At 42.4% G+C, this 22,257-nt stretch overlaps 1 protein-coding gene across 2 annotated transcripts in view; it reads left to right on the forward strand.

Annotated features, from left to right (window-relative positions):
* il6st (interleukin 6 cytokine family signal transduce) overlaps window positions 1–22,257 on the forward strand; it is a 36,947-nt gene continuing 14,690 nt past the window's right edge. The window contains exons 1-9 of one of the 2 annotated variants that reach the window (XM_042508940.1): window positions 1–152; window positions 559–640; window positions 12,213–12,509; window positions 13,500–13,647; window positions 13,768–13,925; window positions 14,044–14,198; window positions 15,201–15,363; window positions 15,845–15,927; window positions 17,531–17,756. In XM_042508940.1, the coding sequence (XP_042364874.1) occupies window positions 571–640; window positions 12,213–12,509; window positions 13,500–13,647; window positions 13,768–13,925; window positions 14,044–14,198; window positions 15,201–15,363; window positions 15,845–15,927; window positions 17,531–17,756 (1,300 nt within the window). In that variant the 5' untranslated portion in view covers window positions 1–152; window positions 559–570. The remainder of the gene's footprint in view (window positions 153–558; window positions 641–12,212; window positions 12,510–13,499; window positions 13,648–13,767; window positions 13,926–14,043; window positions 14,199–15,200; window positions 15,364–15,844; window positions 15,928–17,530; window positions 17,757–22,257) is intronic. The other variant, XM_042508941.1, reaches the window with a different exon arrangement.

The raw sequence follows: 22,257 nt of genomic DNA on the forward strand, positions 1-22,257 counted from the left end.
GGGTGGTCCTTCCGCAGAATCTCTGGCACGAACAGACACTGACGCAAATAACAGCGAAATTACTCGTCCTGGCGTTAGTTAGGTTTAAGCTGTTAAAAATATGGTATTAAACTAACAGCAAGTACACAGGGAGCGCCACTGAGGCCGGATAGGTAAGTAAGAACCGCTTGTCTTTTAGAGCGGAAACATCATGGCGATAGCAGGGATGGCACTGTGAGCTATCAATGCTAGCCTAGCGTTAATATTTAATTTGTAACACGCAACATATAACTCTTCGCCAGTGTTTCACAACTTAAAGCTACGTTAGTACGACTGACTGACACTGCAGTACGTTATTTACGCTGTATTAACTTACGTAACGGTCTTAACAAAATGAGTAGGGCTACAAAACCTGTACGATGGTAACTGCTATCTCTTATCTGTTTACCCACTAAGTTGAGCTCGGCGTTACGTCGTTACTTGTTACTATTGCAAAGGTTGTTAGTTCGCAGTGTTTTAGACGGATATGACTCTTATTGTCTTTTCCTGTATGACAACATGTTTTTTTTATGTTCCTAGTTATTCATCATCATGGTGTCTGCGACAGTGCTCCAGTTGGTGGTGTTAGCCTGCCTTGTCTCTGCTCTACCTGCAAGAGCTGGTCAGTACCTGTTATATGTGATGCCCCCGAAGTATTTTAGTGTTGATGTTCAGCAGCCAGATAAACTCCAAACTCTGTGTCCCCTCAGAATTCTCTCTATTACTGTTTGCATTTTAAATGTTATATCTACTGTGCTCTTAACTCCATTAACGTTTTCACAGTGATGTACAGTAAATCTTTTCCATGGTCATTTTGACACGTCACATCAGGACACACAGGTCGAATCAATAAATTTTAGCTGTATTCTATTTAAATGCTTTCATTGAAGGGCTCTGCTGTTATACATGCAGGCTTACAAATATGTAACATCCATCAGTTATGGAATGGGACGTCTATTAATTTTCCTCACTATACTTATTTTGTAACTTTATATTTAGACATCCAAGTAGACAGAAGACAATAAATAAATAATAATAAGTCAGAAACAAAATATCAAAAATTACATTTACATTTTATAATGGGTGATATGGAATTGACAGTCAGATGCTGCTATAGTGTAGACTGTTCTGCACCTGCCTCCAGACCAGCTAGCTCTCCAACAGTTGTAAATGTCACCAGCATCAATTAGCCACACAGACAGTGAATATTCACAAATCTAATATGTGTCAGATTTCAGTGTGAAGGCTTCTGTCAACTTGCTATACAACAGCTTTTCAGCATTTTCTTGTTCTTTGTCTGATTCTGAACACCATTCTTTCCCCAAAAAAGGGACATGGCCATAGCTATAACACAATGGGCTTCATACAAATTACATTCTGCCAAATTTCTCTTAACTTTCTGGTAAAAGAAAATCTTAGCCAACTCAACTCCAGATTCACCAAATGTTCTTAACTGCCCAAATTTGCTCTTACCCAGTTGTGATCACTGATGAGTGACACTTGATTTTAAGTCACCTGTTAGCACAGGTAAACACCTTTTAAACACTATATAAGGGCAGGTTTTGTGCTTGTGCAAAGACTCTGGAACATGCCCAGACTGGAGACATGACACCAGAAAGGCTGTAAGAAGAACAAGAATTTCTGCTGTAATGAACTTGATGTAGGCTTACAGTGAAATTAACTTAAACAAAGTAAATGTGCTGAAGTATTAAAAGTAAAAGTATGGATGAAAAAAATGTTTAAATAGATTTAATACCTTTAAAATAATTTAAATATTTTGAAGAAAAAGCATCTAGTCCTCATACATTCATAGGCTGGAACCAAGAAATTGCTTTGCTTGAAAAATACCTGACATGATTATTAAAATACTGGCAAACTAATTGTCTAATTAATTGTTTCAGCTTGGTTTGTGCACAAAAATCTTAATTTGTAAGGTAGTTATCTCATATTAGTGGTTGAGTAAAACGCAAAATATTTTCCTTTGAAAAGTAGTGGAGTAGAAGCTGAAAGTGACATAAGACTAAAATATTCAAGTAATTTAAAAGTTCCACAGATTCGTACTTTAAAACAGTACTTGAGTAAACTTACTACGTTACATTCCAGCTCTGGTCAGCAGAGGGACGCACAGTAACTGAAAGTACAATAATTGGGATCAATGGACCCAATATAGTAGCCCTTTAGCCCTGAAAAATAATAATCCAGTCATTTTAATTACTCTGAAACATTATTAGAACACAATTAGATAATTGATTAAATTATATTTATGTGTTTTTAAAACTTTCCTCAAATGTAAAACTTATTTTTCCCTGAGCTGGGCAATAATTGGTGGACTGTCAAAGCAAGATGTTTTCTCTTACCTTGGTAGGAGTGCTCTGGACCACTTGTAAAATGTTATCTTACCTAAGAGAAAAGCCAATACGAGAAAATATTGGTGAATCCCAAAAATCAGGGGTACTAGTAAAATATGATCAAATTGTGGTAACAAGCTAAAATTGTTTGTATATAGTTTCTTGCATGATGTGTTGCATTGTTGGTCTGGTCTATTGCATGTTACACCTCCCATGTTATAGCTCCCATCTGAAGGTTAAGTAGCTCTGTCAGAGTCTCCTTAGCTGATGGGCATAGAGTGTAACAGTCAATAAATGTTGTGGTTTTGTTGTAGTACCAGGTTGATCCACTAGATGCCCCTCCCTTTTATCTTGTGTCATAGGTGTATGTCCTCACTGTGGCTGTCTGCAGAGCTTGCTGGGCTCCTGTGCATGATGCTGTAGTGGTGGTGGAGGTGTTTCCTCAGATGGTTCATGTTGTGTCTATTTGCTTGTGTTTGGTCAGGATGCAGTGTGTTGAGCGTTTCTGGCAACTGTACAACTCCTGAGTAATGAGTTGGAATACAGTCATAAAAACGGCAGCAGAGGTTCCTATTGGTTCTGTGTTTAATGCTTTGACTGTGGGAGGAACTGTGAGTTATTTGCCAGCTCAGCAGTTACAGTTATATGTATAACACCAGTTGTTGTTGATGCTGGCACACTAACCATATTAGTATACCTTTGTTTGAGTTTGATTCTGAACAGAGTGATAGTGTTTTTTTTTCTTGATCAAGGTCTTGTTTATTTCCAAATATGTCAACAAAAAACAAAACAAAAACAAATACAACTTTGATATGACACATCTGGAAAAAGTAGTTCCTCCCCAACTACCCACTTCCCAACCCCTGGATCTTAGATAGCTTACAGCCAGACAAAAACAGAAACAAAAACAAACAAACACAAAGATAAAATAAATGAATAAAAATAAACAAGAACAATTACACAAAATTTAAAGAATACCTATTAAACAGTGAAAAATAAGTAAATATCAACAATAATAATAATAATTAAATAGGAATCACTCAGTCAATCTTTTCGCTGCCATGTTTTCGACAAATGAAAGAAATGGTTGCCAAGTGGCATAGAATTTTTTGATGAACCCACTTATGGTGTATCTGGTTTTCTCTAAATTAACATAACACATAACCTCTCTTATCCACAGGGAATAACATGGTGGGGCAGAATCTTTCAATTTTAATAATATAATCTTTCTGGCCAGCAGAGAGCTTAAGGCTATCAAATTCATACTATACCCGCTGACAGAAGCATCTGCTGGAGCCCCAACTAAGTGCAATTAATGGAGAAGGGTCTATCCTTATTCCACAAACACCAGAGAAAGCTTCAAAGATAGAATGCCAAAATCTGTACAGCCTGGGGCAGGATCAAAACATATGTAATAATGTGGCCAGGGCTTGTTTGCACTGGTCCCATGTTGCGTCCAGATCTGTCTTAATCCTTGATAATCTGTCCTTAGACCAATGAAGACAGTGCACAACTTAATTTAACTGAATTACAGCATGTTGAAGGCAGATTGAAGAGGATTGAATCTTCTGTATGATTTTTTGCCAAATCTCCTCTGGAATAATTTCTTTCAGGTCTGTTTCCCTTTTATGTTTGAGAGAGTCTAGATCTGTCAAATTATGCAAGTTTAGAAATGTATAGATTCTGCTTTTAATCTGTCTTATGTCTGCTGTATACTTAAAAAGTAAGTCCAGCAGAGTTGTGGGAGGGCATACAGGGAAACTGAATTAGAGGCAACAAATTTCTGATTTGTAGATACCCGTCATTCTTCCTCCAATCCAACAATGCCCTTATACTGGCTGCCCATTAGTAATATATAAAGTTTGGGAATGCCACGCCACCCAATGCACGAGGCCTCTGCAAAATCATTTTATTTATTCTTGGCTGTTTTTTATTCCATATGAAAGTGGATATTTGACCATTCAATCTGGAAAAAAAAGACTTTGTTAGGATGATCGGAAGACACTGAAATAAATAGAGAAATCTGGGGAGCACGTTCATTTTAATCGTATTAATTCTTCCCCCTAGAGAAAGAGGTAGGGGTTCCCAGCGCTCAATGTCCTGTTTGAGATTGGATAGTAGAGATGGATAATTGGCTTTATACAGATCTTTGTAATCATGTGTGACCCATATACCCAAGTATCTAAATTTTCTAGGGCTAATTTTAAAAGCAACTGATGAGCGATATGTCCCATCTACCAGGGTAATTGGCATAAGTTCACTCTTCTGAAAGTTTAGTTTAAATCCAGATATTCTACTAAATCTAATTAATTATTAATTATCTAAATAATTCAGCAATGCCAATAATTCAGGGCTACTGGAGAGGGAGTCTGATATAAAGAGCAACATGTCAGCCGCATAAAGCAAAACTTTATGCTCTGTCCTGCCGCGGAGGATCCCTTTAATATTGGAGCTCTGCCTCAGAGTTAATGCAAGTGGTTCGAGTGCCACAGCAAGGAGTAGCAGCGAAAGAGGTCATCCCTGTCTGAATTTTGATATCTGTATTTAATATTGAAACAGGGCAATAACAGCTGTAACTGAAAGGGTTTTTATCCTTTTGAGTAGCAAAGAAAAACTGGAAAACTGACAATAATAGGGGGGAGAGTTGATGTGAACATTTTATGAAAATATTAGTCTGAAAACCATCTTGCCTCTGAGATTTGCCACTTTTTATGGCTCTAATTGCTGAGGCTATCTCCACGACCAAAAGATCCCTCTCCAGCTCAGTACCCAATTCTGCATCTACAGAGGGAATATTTAGAGATTTAAAAAAATCTTCTGGCTGGATCTGATGTATAGAATAATTGATAAAACTTTTTAAAACAGGAGTTTATTTTTTCATTATCAGTGCATTTTATCCCTTGGTCGTCACTGATTGCAGTAATAGTTTGATTAGCAGTTCTCTGATGCAACTGATGTGCAAGCAGTTGCCCAGCCTTCTCCCCATGTTCATAGTAGTTATGCTTTACTTTTGAAATTAGATATTCAGCCTGGTGAGTAGACAGGAGATCAAACTCAGTTTGTACAGACATTCGTTTTTTACTTATCTGCAGATGGGGAGTGGCTGTATAACATATCTAACTCAATTATATCATCAGTTAACTTTCTAATGTGTTCAATACTTGCCTTTTTTCTATTTGCACAACAAGAAATTATCTGACCCCTCAGATACACCTTTAATGTCTCCCACACAGTAGACGGAGACATATCAGGAGTTTGATATATATTGAGAAACAGTGTGATTTCAGATGATATAAAAGCCATGAATTTGTCATCGGAAAGTAGTAATGAATTAAATCACCACAGGCGGTGGGTGGGTTGCGCATTAGGGATATGCAGCTTTATAATAAAAAGAACCATGATCAGAGATCACTATGGCTCCATAATTGCGTTCGGTTGTTAAATGTAATATTTTTTTGTCAAGAAAAAAAATATTCAATACATGAATACATCTTATGGATTGGTTAGAAGTAGGACTACGCTCTCATGGTGGGATTACGGAAACGCCATAGATCTGCTACAATAGACCACAAAGTGTTAAGGAAAAGCTGGATAGCATGTGCTAATTTTGACATAGATGCCCTCTTGGAAACACCCCGATCCAAGCTCGGGGTGAGTACACAGTTTATATCTCCACCAAGTATAAGATGGTGCATTGTCATGTTAGATAAACAAGCCGGTTGTTTATGTTGAAGCTAAGTTGAGACTGCTAGGTTTGTGTGCTGAAGACTGGCAGTAAAGCTCCTGAAAGAAACCAAAGCTTCTTTTTGAACAGAACATAAATCATGGTGTCAGAAGTCATGGACCTGTCGCATCTGAGGACTTACAAAAAGGAATAATACTGGGGGAGATAGATGGACGTTGTTCAGCCCGACACAAATTACACTGCCGGCTGGCTTACGTTATGCGCCGCAACACGGCAGAGGGATACTGCAAATCTGATCTGTCTGTGTTTGATGGCAACATCACGGAAAACTGGAGAATATTCAAGCAGGAATACAACATATTCATCGCAGCAGCATGTTCAGACAAACCACCATGCACACAAGCATTCATCCTGCTAAACTTGGCGGGCTCAGAAGCCATAGAATGTGAACGGTCCTTCGTGTAAACACCTGCTGTTTATGCCAATGAGGGAGACAAGCGAGTGGAGATTACCCCCGCTGAGTCAAGGGAAGACCTGGAGTGTCTGAAAAGGAAATTCCGTGAGCTCTGCAATCCACAAATGAACATCACCATGGAAAGGCACATATTCTTCACCAGGAACCAGAAACAAGGTGAGACTGTGGAAGCTTATGTCAGTGATTTAAGAAATAAAGTGAAGACGTGCAAATTCGGTAACCTACAAGACAAGTTGGTTAAAGCCAGGCTCGTTACTGGCATACATGATGACAACGTGAGGAAAATACGCGACAGCGACCTCACTGTGGCAAAGGCAATTGAAACATGTCAAATACAGGAACTCACAGAACAACATACAAAGACTGGCCACACCAAAACAAAGCACAACAAAGGCGGACAGCATAAGTTTCAAAACAAAACAACAATCACAGCCACACACGTTCAAACAAAGAACTGACTCTGGACGCGAGAGCCCACTGCCAAGCATCAATTGACACAACTGTGGAAATAAACATGTGCCAGACAGGAGGAACTGCTCTGCATTTGGCCAGCAATGCCACAAGTGTAACAAATGGAACCACTTCAAACAATGCTGCAGATCAGCACAGAGCACCCACGAGCGCAAGAGAGAGAAAACGGCTAATGTTGCGCATGCAGCCAAAGGCTCTAGAAGCAGTGAGGAGTTGTACTATGTTGATGGAGTTTCTATAACCACTGGTACAATTAACACAGAAAGTGCACAGGGAGGTGAGGAAAAGGAGGACATTTTCTGCACAGTCCATGTTAGGACCATGTTAAGGAAGTGCAATGTTGTTTCACATGACATTCTGACACAGGTGGGACGTAAAGAAAGTCTGGACACCTCCAGGAGGACAAAGCTAGTCCCCTATGGAGGTGACAAAATCCCCTCAGCTACATCTGTCCTGCCACTCCTCTGGTCAGCCTTACAACCTACAATTCCAAGTAGTAAACCGAGGTGTGCAGCCACTGCTCAGCTTGCGGGACAGCCATCGTATATGGGTCTGCTCACATTAAGTAAGGAAGTTCACCAACTCCGGTTCAAAGAAGAGCCTTGTTTTTCACACCAGATGTTCATGGATTACGCTGACCTCTTCACAGATGAACAGGGCAGGCTCCCGATCACCTACACAATGACATTCGACCCTGAAGCGCAACCTGTGGTCAGGCCTGCACGCTGAATTCCAGTCCCAATGCGTGAAAAGGTCAAAGCAGAGCTGGACAGGATGACGAGCCTGGACATCATAACTCTAGTTTCAGAACAAGTGAATGGGTTTAAGCCATGGTCACAACCAACAAGAAAACATCAGACAACATACAGATTTGTATTGATCCACAAGACCTAAACTAGGTGGTCAAACAACCACATAATCCTATGCGCACTGTGGAGGAAGTGGCAGCACAGATGCCGCATGCCACAGTCTTCTCTACATCAGATGCGAAGAGCTCCTTTTGGCAGATTCCCCTGAACCACAAGTCTTCCAAACATTTAGCGCACTGTTTGGGAGATTCAAGTTCCTGGCATCAGTTGTGCCAGCGAGGCTTTCCAACACACAATGGAGCAAATGGCTACCCATGTGCGGTGATTGTTGATGATATCATTGTTGGAGGGAATGGAGAAAAAGAACACGATTTAAAAAACTTGAAGGAAGTCTTGGATCGAGCACATGAAGTAAACTTAAAACACAGTCCACAAAAGTGTATATTCAGGCTCAACAAGATCAGTTCCGTTGGTCACATATTCACAAGCAACTGGCTCAGACCTGACCCTTCCAAAACAAAAGGAATCAAAGAGATGCCAGCGCCAGATAATGTTAAAGCCTTTGTAAACTGGTGTGAGCAGAACCATCTCCAGCTCAACGCCAGTAAGACAAAGGAGATGGTTATTGACTTCCGCAGGAGGAAGACACCCCAGACTACACAGGTGAACATCCAGGGTCTGGACATTGAGATGGTGGAGACCTATCGATACCTGGGTGTTCACCTTAACAATAAACTGGACTGGTCTAATAACACAGATGTCCTGTACAAGAAGGGCCAGAGTCGTCTCCACCTGCTGAGAAGACTGAGGTCCTTTGGAGTGTGCAAGTCTCTGCTCCGGACATTCTATGACACTGTGGTAGCATCTGCTCTTTTCTATGCAGTGGTCTGCTGGGGAGCAGGGAGCACAGATCGGGACAGAAAGAGACTGAACAGACTGGTCAGGAAGGCCGGTTCTGTCCTGGACTGCTCCCTGGACTCCATTGAGGAGGTGGGTGAGAGGAGGATGTTAGCAAAGCTCACATCCATCATGGACAACCCCTCTCACCCACTGCATGAGACTGTGGGGGTTTTAAGCAGCTCCTTCAGCAACAGACTGAGACATCCACCCTGCAAGAAGGAGCGCTACCGCAGGTCATTCATCCCATCTGCAATAAGACTCTATAACATCAGCATCACTGGCTGAGTAATTTGCACAACAAATTTTTTGTACTATTCTCAAATCCATCTTTTGTGTACATACTATTCTATTACTTACTTATTATTATGTGTACATACCTTATTTCCTCTATGTACATACTTATTTTATTACTTATTTATTGTTATTTGTTATTGTTATTTTCTTTGTTACATTTCACTTTTCTTTTTTCATGCTGCTGTAACATTTGAAATTTCCCCCAATGGGGGATCAATAAAGGAATATTCTATTCTATTCTATTCTATTCTTACAGTGCTTTCTCAGCATGGTGAACTACATGGCATGCCTTATTCTGAACTTAAGCGAGGTATCTGCTCCCCTGCGTCAGCTGACACATAAAGATGCCGAATGGTGTTGGTTCGAACAGCACCAAAGGGCATTTGATGCTCTCAAGAAACCTCTTGCCAGCCCACCAACGCTGAGATACTGTGATGTCCACAAGCCAATAACACTCACCTGTGATGCTACTCAGCATGGCCTCGGAGTAGCTTGCCTACAGGAATGCGTCCCCTTCGCTTATGAATCTTGCACATTGATACAAACTATAATGCACTATGTGCAGATAGAAAAGGAACTTCTAGCCATCCTGTTTGCATGCTCCAAATTTCAGTGACTACATCTATGGCAAACACATCCAGATCGAGACAGATCACCAGCCACTGGTCACCATTCTTTCAAAACCTTAACACACAGCTCCAGCAAGGTTGCAGTGCATGATGCTACATCTACAAAAGTAACCCTTCCAACTGAGCAACAAGAAAGGCAAGCACATGTACCTTGTGGACATATTGTCCCGTGCCCCCATGAAAACAACAGAGCAGCACAGCAGTGAGGAGGCCAATTCTGACTGTCCAGCACATCTCCTCCTCATGCCTCAAAGAGTCCAGAGAACACACGGCGAAAGACAAAGATCTGCAGGCGCTCTGCAACATCATCAAGCCTGGGTGGCCCAGACACAGAGCCAACCTGCCAGCAAGCCACTACTTCATGTACGTGGACAAGCTGACAATCGATGAAGGCATCATCGTGATGGGACCGAAGGCCGTCATTCCAGAAACACTATGAAGTGAATACACCACAATCCTACACAGAGGCCACCGCAGCAAAGAGGCAACAAAACGCAGAGCCAGGGACATTGTGTTTTGGCCGTCTATGCCCGAGGACATTGAGAGGGAGACACTGCCATGCTCCGTCTGCAATGGCACTAAGCCCCATCAACAGAAGGAGGTGCTCAAACTCCACACTGTACCAAACCTGCCATGGTCAACTATAGCTACAAACATTTTCGAGTGGAATGGACAGCACACTACTTAGTGCTGGTTGACTCATATTCTGGGTTGTTCGAGATAGACCTGCTGCGCAACATGATTTCCAGTACTGTAATAACAAAGCTAAAGCGACTTCTCAGTCCATGGCAGTCCGCACAAGCTCATTTCAGGCAGCGGAACCCAGTTTACAAGTCAGTGGTTTAAAGCCTTTGCCTCAACTTGAGATTTTCGTCCACTTCACCAGCAGCCCAGAATTCCCACAGGCCAACAGCCTAGCTGAGAGAGCTGTCTGCAGTGCAAAGCAGTTAATGGAAAAGTCAAATGTGACAGGACTGACGCATTCCTGAATCTGCTCAACATCAGAAACATTGCACTGATGCAGTGCTTGGCTCGCCAGCGGAGAGACTAATGTCAAGGCAGATACGTACCACGCTCCCAATCTGCAAGTCACTGCCAGTTCCCACCATCAGAGACAGTGACACCATCAAAGCATGGCTCACCAGGAGGCGACAATCCCAAAAGTTGTTGTATGACAAGGCCAGCAGGCCACTAAAGCCACTCACGGAAGGACAAGTGGTGAGAATGCAGACTCACCGCAGTCATGATCGCATGGCTACGGTGAAGCAGACCTGCCATGAACAAAGATCCTATATTGTCACGTCAGGAGGTCAGGACTACAGAAGGAATCAGAGACATCTCCTGCCTGTACAAGAGCCACCACCATCTAAAGCTCTTGACAGCGACCAGGAAGCTGATGGAAATTCCATCTCTTCGGCCACTGCTGGAGAAACCCCACTCCACCCCCTCATCAGCCCTCTGTCATCCCAAATGTCACACGTGCAGGCCGCATGTGCAAGCCCAACCGTAAGTACATGCAGTAGTTGTTTCATGTTCGACAAACTGTTATATCGAGTAGGACTGTTATATGTTATGTTAATGATAGCACAACAGACTATTGGACTGTTCTAGTGTTCCATGAAAAAAAAGGAACACCTTTCTCCTTGTAAAAAATAAAGACAAAAAAAAACCCAGACACATCCATGTGTTAATTAAGTTTAAAATGTTGTACTTAACTATGCATGATATATTTGTTGATACAATACATGCGGCAGTCGTTGGCAATCAAATGTGTCATGGTAAAGATCTGAGTTCACTACATTTTATCACTTGGTATTCTGTCACGTTTCTCATTTTATTGTTTCAGTTATCAACTGACACGGAGGCTAAAGATGGGGGATGTAGAACGACGTGTATTGTTGTTAGGTTTGTTACTTGCCAGCCACCATACTTGTTAAGAGTCAGAATGTGCACATGTGCCAGCTACTTCAGGCCGGTTGTTTATGTTGAAGCTAAGTTGAGGCTGCTAGGTATGTATGCTCGAGACTGGCAATAAAGCTGAAAGAAACCAAAGCTTGTTATTGAACAGAACATAAAACACAGCCTTTTGGGACCCAGGCTCTGGTATGAGTGGTCGACCAACAGCTCTTTTTTTAGTTGGAGCACCTCAATCAGCAGACTAGAAACCACGGCTGTGGAGCTTGAGTCGGGACTCTCTGAAACGCCAAGGATTCTTACATTACATCTCCTCATCTGGCCTTCCATATTGTCACATTTCTCCTTCAGGTTCAACACTTCTGATTTCAAGTCACTCACCATATTTTGAAGAACAGACACTTCATCCGACCACACCAAAAGCCCCTGCTCCACCTCTTCAACGCTGAACTTAATTTGGTCTAGTTATGATTTGAGGGCTGCGGTATTGTTGACAATTTCGGTTTTCACCGCCTGTGATTCATTCTTAAGAAAGTCGGAATCTTCTGTGAGAGCATTTTTCAGTTCCGACTTTATCACCGCTGCAATATCAGCTTTCAGCGAGAGGAGGATTTCTGTCTTCAAATCCGAAGCATCCAATTAATTTTTTTTTTGTTTTTGTGTCCTCAGAAAGCCTCTTGGTAATAGCCCCACAGTCTCCGGTGCTCGAGATTGGGACTGACTTCACGGCTACATGCATGATCATCAACACAGATGAAGTTACAGCAGATGACCTCTACTGGAATCTCTCTAAGACTACTGTACCCAAAGAACAGTACACCAAGATCAATGCAACAGCTCTCAGTGTCACTGTGCTTGTCACCCATGAAGAACCTGAATGGTTATTTTGCTTTGGCAAGAAATTGTCATCTTATTCTCTCTGGAACCAAGGCAGATTTATGCACGGGATCTACATTACCAAAGGCTGTAAGTCCTTGCTGTCACAAAATATAACCTATAGCTTTTTTCTTTTTTTTTTAACACTTTATTTTTAATGTTTTCACGAAACTGTCATAAAGGGACAGAGAGGTCAAAAATACAGTACAAAACAGAAAACAAAGAGAACACAAAATGGAAATGAAATTATCTAGATTACCATTGCCATTTCTCACCAAATAATATTCATCCCTATGACATATTCAGTGGTTCAGTACATGTCAACATTTTCCATTTTTCCCACTTCTCTCGACACCGCTCCTCTTGAGCTCTAAACCTGTAAGTTAACAGTTCCATGTCATATATTTCATTCACACTTGCCAGCCATTCATCTGGTGTTGGTGTTTCCACCTTGTACCACCTCTTTCTTAATGGCTTTTTTACGAGCTACCTAAAGGATTTTCAGGAGATCTTCTTTTAACACAATGCCCCCGTCATACTACCAAAATACAGAACTATACATGATCTAGGTATATCATAGCCCAGGATGTGGTTAATAGCCATATGAACATTTATCAAAAACGGTACAATTTCAGGACAAAGCCAAAATACATGGCTATAATTCACATTTACTGCCCCACATCTTCTCCAAGAATTGTAAAAAGGACAAATAGGGAAATAGTCTGTTGTAATAATCCACAAGAGCCTGCAGACCTACATCCTGTTTGAATCAAACCTGCTGTAGTTGTGGGCACACAGGTTTAAAGTAAAATGGAAGGTTATTTAATATTTCCAGTGTTTTTAGTTTTGATTTGACTCTCTCTGGGTAAAGGATAATATTGGCTAAATCTGAGCATAAAAACAACCTGAGAGACTAATGTGATTTAAAATGTATTCCACCCTCAATCTTATCTTTAAATTGTTTCCTAAATACATCTGTCTGTGAAAAATGGTACATGTCTTTTTTCTTCTTCTTTTGCAAAAAAGCCCTTAAACACTGAAGTTATTAAGATGTATGTGTGCTGTCTGTCTCCATTTCAGATCGTCCAGAGAAGCCAGAGAATCTGTCCTGTGTGGCAGTTCAAGAGAAAAAGTACATTTCTACAACCTTAAGCTGTAAGTGGGAAGCAGTAGGACGTCAGACCACAGGAGTCCCTACAACATATACACTATATGTTGCAGTCATCTTGTGAGTAAACCCCCAAATGCTTTGGCATCTTAGGGCTAGAAAGTTGGATTATTAGAAAATATCAAACAATAAAAAAAATACAGGGTTTGTCTTAATGGTATTTAGATCTTTTGTCTGCAGGTCTCGGGTCTACAATGTGTCAACACGTAAAAACAGTGCCCAAGTGGAATTTGAGGACAGTTTCCCCAATCACATGACCCTGGAGATTTGGGTGGAGGCACACAATAAACTGGGAAGAATCGAGTCGGAGCACCTGAAGGGAGACGCAGGCTGGTTTGGTAAGTTCAGTATTTGTCTGGTGTGCAGCATGTACTTAACTGCTGAAATGTGACAGTGCTGATGAGCGATCATTGCCACTTTTATATTCCTGACGGTTTGTTGTGTGTTTTGTTGCAGTTAAAACAAACCCTCCATCAGATGTCAAAGTTATTTCAGAGAAGGGTTTCTCCACCTCCCTTCTGATAAGCTGGACTCACCCTATTCCGAAAGAATATGTCCAATTAATATATCAAATAAGATACTGCATCAGTGGATCTCAGAATTGGACTGATGTAAGTATGTTTGTCTCCTTCTACTACTCAGTCATTTCTTATAGTGTGCATTTTCATCATAGCAGGAAAAGCAGAGGTGGAACTAAGGATATCTATGCTGGCTGCTTAGTGTCTCAGTTTGTCAGTGAGCCAGCATGCACAATAGCCCTGCCACTGAAATACGTACGCTGTATTCGGTCATTAATAATGTTATAATACAGAAAATATCTGTAAAAAATCTTCCAACCATCAGTTGTTTAACATAATTCAGCTATAATTTTGAAGATTGAAATATCTCAACAACTACTGGACACATTGACAGTACCTTCTGTACAGACATTCATGGTTTCAAGAGGATTAATCCCCCTGTAGCTGATTACTCCCCGACTTTTCTTTTCGTGCCACCAGCAGATTGACATTTATGATTTTGAGTGAAATATCTCAACATCTTTTGCATGGATTGACATGCACTTTAGCAAAGAGATTCATGTTCCCCCCATGATGAACTGCAATAGCATCATCATCAGGTCACAGTTTTAATTTGTCCATTATTTTGTCTCTGCAACACCTGCAAAACTAATGAAATCCTCATCCTCCTCAACTGTAGTTAAGTGTTAATTACCAAATGCTACCATAGTAACATGCTACACTAAGATTCTTTGAGAATTTGCTTTAACACAGCCTCGCAGAGTCACAAGCATTACTGTCGACTTGGTCAAAAGATCAGTTCTTCCTGTGACAGAGTAGCTGCTCAAGGTGTGCCTGTAGTGGGCTATACATGTGTCATTTACAATTATATATCGAACTTGCAATATTTCCACTTCATCCAGCAGGACTGGAATCTTATGTACAACAACTTAAATGTCAGTTTTTATTTTTATTTGCTTGTTTTCCTCTTCTTTAACAAGGTACGTGTCCTTGTGTTATTTTGTATGTCTGGACACTTGGTCACCCAACAAGTCTGCTGTTTGTCTTTTCTGTTATTAGTTGACAAAATCAAAGAGCTGTGTTAATATCTTTTAGGTACCTCTTTCGGACACTGCCAATTACATTCAGTCCTTTAGGCTCCAGAACCTTAAGCCAGACACAGTATATGTTACTCAGGTTTGCTGCAAGAATGAGAAGGGGGGCCATGGTATCTGGAGCAACTGGAGTACCAATGCCACCGAGAGAACACCAGAGGACCGTAAGTTTTTTTAATAAGGGAATGTAATAACAGGGAATGTAATAGGGAATTAGGGAATGTAATAACATTCCCTAAGTCAAAGGATTTGACCTCCAAATCCAGCATGGTGTTCAAAGACAACTGAAGGAATTTAGGGTTAATTTATTGTTTAGTATCTGTTACACCTGTCAGACACAGTATGAGTCCTAAGTCCTTGAGACCTTCCTTACACTCAGTAAGAACTTGAGTGAAGCTGGTAGGATCTAATGAAGCTTTTCACTGTGTGTGAATGCTGCTAAACACAGTTTGTGTCAATTTTTGTACAGCCTCGTTAATCGTTCCCAGTACAATGATCGACAAAAAAATGTAAAAAAGCAAATGAAGAGTTGTGAAAAGACTTGCTGATTCTGTGAATGTTTTATGTTGAGATGTTGTAGCTTTTTCCTTTTGCTTTTTTGGTAAACTAAATATTTACCTTTCCTAATTATTTTCTTTGGCCCAGGACCAACAAGTAAACCTGATTTATGGAGAATCATTATTGAGGGTGACAGCATCAATAAACGACGCGTGCAGTTCATTTGTAAGGTAAATTCCCACATCACACTCAGTTTAACACTATTACACCTAACGATATTAATGTTACTGCTCACATTGGAAAACATTCAACAACAACAACAAAAAAAATTAGAAAACATGATAGTTGCTTAGAAAGTGTGTGAATCTAATCTGTCACTGCTTGTTGTAGGAAAGAATTGCCCAGCTACAGTAGCATGTTGTGGTTGTTAAGTGATAACGTCATGGTCTACACATGAACAATACATAACTGCTTTGTTTATGTGGGAAATAAATCAGATTTATCATGTTACATCAGTGCTGCTGCTGTTGGTCCAGTGTCCACTAAAAGAGTTTGAGAAGCACGTAGCTCCATTTTGTAAATGACAGCTGCCAACACTACAATGCCCTGTTTTCTGTTCCTAAATGTTAAATATTGCTTTGGAGTTGTGTGGAGTAGGGCTGCACCGTGCATCTTCTTTTCTTTCTTTTTTTGTTAACTTAAGTGATAAACACATTGCGAAAGACTGCAACTTTGCACTTCAAATATAGTAACGTGTCAAATTACATTCTACTGTAGGCACCACTTTGTCTGATTCGCTGTTAACTCTCTGGCCAATCAGACAGAGCCCTTTCTGTGAGGCGTTATCCGACTGGTCAGAATCAGTGCACATGTGAGTGAGGTTTTAAGACTCTACTTACAGAGAGTGACAAGCAAAATGCAGAGTGAAGTGTGCCAGTGTCATAAAGAAACTAAAACACGTCAGCCCAGTAATGGGCCTAGGAATAATTTGGAAACAGGCGAGAGAAAGTGGCACAAGCACAGGGACTGTACAAGTTTGAACTACACTTGAAAAATCTGTTTACTCATCGCAAGTAATATACAGTATTTATTGCAATATTCAATAACTTAATTGCATATTTTCCTCATATGGCACAGCCCTAGTGGTGGGTGGCTATGTTCTGTCACTTTCTGACGAAGCTAAGCCCTAAGTCTCCCGCTGCTTCACTCTTTGCACCGAAGACACAGAAATGACATTAATATTGATTTCCTCAGCTCACAGTAAGACTCAGTGTGAGATAGGAAACAAATGGTTCCTCAAAACAGGGAGAGGATGTTCTTTGATCTTTTATTAACAGTTTCCCAAGAGTAAAGAAAAGCATAATTTTATTCTAACAAATATTACAGTAAATAATAATAACAGTTGTTCTCTCTAGTTAACTTTATTGTTATCTTACAGCTATAAAAACTCATATACAGCTATAAAACTCACATTCCTTCAATGAGATAGACAAAGTGAGATTGTCTCAGCTTGACAAACTAGTGTAAAAAGAGGAACTTCTGCCTGAGCACGTCTCAGAGGATAACCTTCACTCACTGTGTGACTGAATGCGTTTGTACAATGAGTCCTTTTGAACAGAGACATGAGCAATATTAGATTGTGGGCCAGTGCTTATCATCATTAATAGGACTGATAACAGCACACAATGGTATAAAAAAATCATAGTAACCTGCAGAATGTTTAAATGAACCCAATTCAATTATTCAGTAAGATAATTGCAACCCAGTGTCTGCAGCTGTTTTTCTTGGTTGCTGCTGAAAGCTAACATACAGTGTTTAACTCTGTCCTGCCAGGACCCTGAGTCAGCCAACGGTAGGATCACAAGATTTGAAATGAAGCTTGGGAATTTGGAGTGGGAGAGCATCAACAGGTCAGAAAGCAGCTCCAGCCAGCGGGAGATCTCTGTCCTCAAAGAGATTCAGCTGGCTGACGAGGAGTTTGTTCGAGTAGACGTCACCGCTGTCAACTCTGTGGGGAAATCTCCTGAGGCATCATTAGTCATCTCAAGAAAAGCACACGGTACGTGTCCACGGAGCTACAGGCCACACTATCAAGGCAATATATACTTAAGCCAGCTGCATGCCTTATTTACAGTGTTAACTGGCACAGCAGCATGCTGCAGTGCTATCCCACAGTGGCATATCTAGCACTAATGCTGCTCATTGCTGGCAGTAAGGACTTCCTCTAGTGATAGCACCTCTCTTTCTGTGACGCTGTCAGTGGAAGAGGAGAATGACAATTGCTGAGAACTAATGTCAATATCTGCCGGCCCTCAAGAAGTATGAAAAAAACAAACATATTCTGGTGAGGAGGATGCTTACAGTAAAGTAAGAGGAGCAATTGGGTTTTCAAGAGAGAAATAAGAGAATAGAATAGAATAGAATAGAATAGAATAGAATAGAATATTCCTTTATTGATCCCCCATTGGGGGAAATTTCAAATGTTACAGCAGCATGAAAAAAGAAAAGTGAAATGTAACAAAGAAAATAACAATAACAAATAACAATAAATAAGCAATAAAATAAGTATGTACATAGAGGAAATAAGGTATGTACACATAATAATAAGTAAGTAATAGAATAGTATGTACACAAAAGATGGATTTGAGAATAGTACAAAAATTTGTTGTGCAAATTACTCTGGGATGAATTTTGGATGAAGCCAGTTTTGTTCCCATCAGCCAGTGATGCTGATGTTATAGAGTCTTATTGCAGATGGGATGAATGACCTGCGGTAGCGCTCCTTCTTGCAGGGTGGATGTCTCAGTCTGTTGCTGAAGGAGCTGCTTAAAACCCCCACAGTCTCATGCAGTGGGTGAGAGGGGTTGTCCATGATGGATGTGAGCTTTGCTAACATCCTCCTCTCACCCACCTCCTCAATGGAGTCCAGGGAGCAGTCCAGGACAGAACCGGCCCTCCTGACCAGTCTGTTCAGTCTCTTTCTGTCCCGATCTGTGCCCCCTGCTCCCCAGCAGACCACTGCATAGAAAAGAGCAGATGCTACCACAGTGTCATAGAATGTCCGGAGCAGAGACTTGCACACTCCAAAGGACCTCAGTCTTCTCAGCAGGTGGAGACGACTCTGGCCCTTCTTGTACAGGACATCTGTGTTATTAGATCAGTCCAGTTTATTGTTAAGGTGAACACCCAGGTATCGATAGGTCTCCACCATTTCAATGTCCAGACCCTGGATGTTTACCTGTGTAGTCTGGGGTGTCTTCCTCCTGCGGAAGTCAATAACCATCTCCTTTGTCTTACTGGCGTTGAGCTGGAGATGGTTCTGCTCACACCAGTTGACAAAGTCCGTGATGACGGTCCTGTACTCCCGCTCGTCCCCCTCAGATATGCACCCAACAATGGCTGTATCATCGGAGAACTTCTGGAGGTGACAGCTCCCAGAGTTGTAGTGGTAGTCTGAAGTGTACAGGGTGAAGAGAAAGGGGGAGAGCACTGTCCCCTGAGGGGCCCCGGTGCTGCAGACTACCATATCCGACACACAGTCCTGAAGCCTCACGAACTGTGGTCTGTCGGTGAGGTAATCGATGGTCCATGCAGCCAGGTGACAGTCTACTCCCGCTCTTTCAAGCTTCCCCCTTAGCAGTGAAGGCTGGATTGTGTTGAATGCACTGGAGAAGTCAAAGAACATGACTCTCACAGTGCTGCCGGTGTCCTCCAGGTGAGTCAGGGATCTGTGCAGCAGGTAGAGGACTGCGTCATCCACTCCAATGCCCGGTTGGTACGCAAACTGCAGTGGATCCAGATGTGAGCTCACCAGGGGGCGGAGGTTTCTGAGAACAATCCTCTCCATGGTTTTCATCAGGTGAGAAGTGAGGGCCACAGGTCTGAAGTGGTTGGGCTCCCTGGGGTGCGCTGTCTTCGGGACAGGAACCACACAGGAGGTCTTCCACAGCGCTGGGACCCCCTCCAGACTCAGGCTCAGGTTGTAGATGCGCAGAAGAACCAGGCAGAGCTGATCTGCACAGTCCTTCAGGAGTCTGGAGCTGATGCCATCAGGACTCGTGGCCTTTCTCGCCTTCAGCTTCTTCAGCTCACTTCTCACCTGATCAGCTGTTATGGAGAGGCCGAGGGTGGCGGAGGAGGGGCTGATGAGGGGTGGTGGTGGAGGTGATGGGGCTGACAGAGAGCTGAGGTGGTGTGAAAAAAGAGCCAGCTGGTCGGTGCTTTGATGAGTGGGGGGGAGGAGTGGGAGTAGAGTCAAATCTGTTAAAGAACAGGTTCAGCTCGTTTGCTCACTCCTGGTCTCCTGCTTCAGGTCCCCTCACCTGGCCTCTGCTGTGACCAGAGATGGTTTTGAGGCCTCTCCAGACCTCCCTTGCGTTATTTTGTTGCAAGTAGGTTTCCATCTTGGTCTTATAGCTGGCCTTTCCCTCCCTGATTTTTCTCTTCAGCTCCTTCTGCACCCTCCTCAGCTCCTCTTTGTCCCCAGATCCAAAGACCCTCCTCTTCTCCTTCAGCAGGACCTTCAGTTCAGGGGTCACCCAGGGTTTTGTGTTAGAGAAACACCGTACCTTCCTGGTGGATACAGTGTTCTCAACACAGAAGTTAATGTAGTCTGTGACGCAGTGTGTAATGGTGTCAATGTCCTCATTGTGTGGGCCGCACAGTACATCCCAGTCCGTGGTCTCGAAGCAGTCCTGCAGCGCCTCAGTGGCCTCCTCAGACCACTTTTTCACATACCGTATGGTCGGGGGTTGTTTTTTCACCATAGGTATGTAAATGGGCTGCAGTCTCACCAGGTTGTGATCTGAGCGACCCAGTGGGGGGAGGGGTGATGAGCTGTATGCATCCTTGGTGTTTGCATACAGTAGGTCCAAGGTGTTATTGTCTCTAGTGGGGCAGTCCACATACTGGCTGAATGTTGGGAGAGTGGTGGAGAGCGATGTATGGTTGAAGTCTCCTGAGATGATGATCAGAGACTGGGGGTGGGATGTTTGCAGCTTGGACACTTCACTGTGGATGATCTCGCAGGCAGCAGCAGCATCAGCCGAGGGGGGGATGTACACTGTAATCGCAATGACATGCGAAAACTCCCTCGGCAAATAATAAGGGCGCAAACTAACCGCCAGCAGTTCAACATCCTTCGTGCAGCGCTGCTCTTTAATGCTAACGTGTCCAGCATTACACCATCTCTCGTTCACATACATCGCGAGGCCCCCGCCTTTCTTCTTACCACTCTCCCTCCAGCTCCGGTCCGCTCTGACAAGATGAAACCCGTCCAAAGTTATGAGCGAGTCCGGAGTGAGTTCGTTCAACCATGACTCCGTGAACATCATGAGGCTGCACTCCCGATACTCCCACTGCAGCCGGGTCAGCGCTGTCAGCTCTTCCATCTTGTTTGGAAGAGACCTCACGTTTCCCATGATGATGGACGGGACCGTCGGCTTGTAGCGTCTCTCTTCTCCCGACGCTTCACTCCTGCCCTGCATCTCCTCGTACTCCTACGGAGCTCGGCGGGGATGTCCGGTCTCTCCCAAGACGGTGTCCTGGCCTGGCACAGCGCCAACAGCTGTTCCCGTGTGTAAACAATGGAGCCGTGGCTGAACGGGTCTCCAGATGCGGACTTTAAAAGTCCGAAAACAAGTAAAAAACAGACTAATAGCGTGGCCATTTGTACATGCATAGTTGTGCTGTGCAAGTGCAGTACTACCACTTGAAAGAAAAAAATAAACAAGAAAAGAAAAACCACAATAATAGCTAAAAACACAGAAAGTGGGTAAGAGCCGCTGTAACTGGCTGCCGCACTCACAGCGCCATCTTGTTAGCAAACAAGACAAAAAGAGTCCTGAATCCAGGTCAGTACTCCGAGTTTGTTTCCTTCAAATTGGGCTATATATTCCACTTTTCCAGATTATTTTTGTCACACAACAGAGGTTCAGTCCATTTGGAGTTTAATCACCAGGACCCAGCAGAGCCTCTGATAGGAGAAGAAGCACGGAGGTAGTAAACTGAGCAAACTGCTTCCTGTTGTTATGACTAGTATGGACTCCCAAGTGAAACTTACTAAGTTTGAAACCTAATGGACACTATTTGATGTGTTCTGTAATGAGAAACACCTAAATGTCTGTTGGGAGAAATATCTTTGAAATTATCTTACTGGTGTTCATATTGCGGCCTGTGAACCACAAATTACATGCCCCTTACATAACCACTGATGATGGATATTTGTTGACCAGTAACTTCTGTATTCGGCTTGAGAACGCTCAGAAAGGCAACCTGGCATTCAGACAAATCTGCAAGCTCATTTTTATTTTCACTGTGTTTTATTAATAGTTCTTCTTCCCCTCATTCACTTCCCCTCAGCTCTTGGTATTATTTAACACCATTTGTTGCACGGAGGCCACTTGCGGGCGAAGCACAACACTCCTTTTTATAAATCGTTAATACTTGCAGTCTCCTCTCAGTGAGGCGAAGGCATATTCTGCAGGTACTTGCAAAACATAGACAAGCACTGGGTAATTAGCTATATCAGTTTCTGATTTAGGAATTTCTGTTTGTGATCT

Source organism: Plectropomus leopardus, chromosome 20 (assembly GCF_008729295.1).
Source record: "Plectropomus leopardus isolate mb chromosome 20, YSFRI_Pleo_2.0, whole genome shotgun sequence".
Classification (NCBI taxonomy): Eukaryota; Metazoa; Chordata; class Actinopteri; order Perciformes; family Serranidae; genus Plectropomus; species Plectropomus leopardus.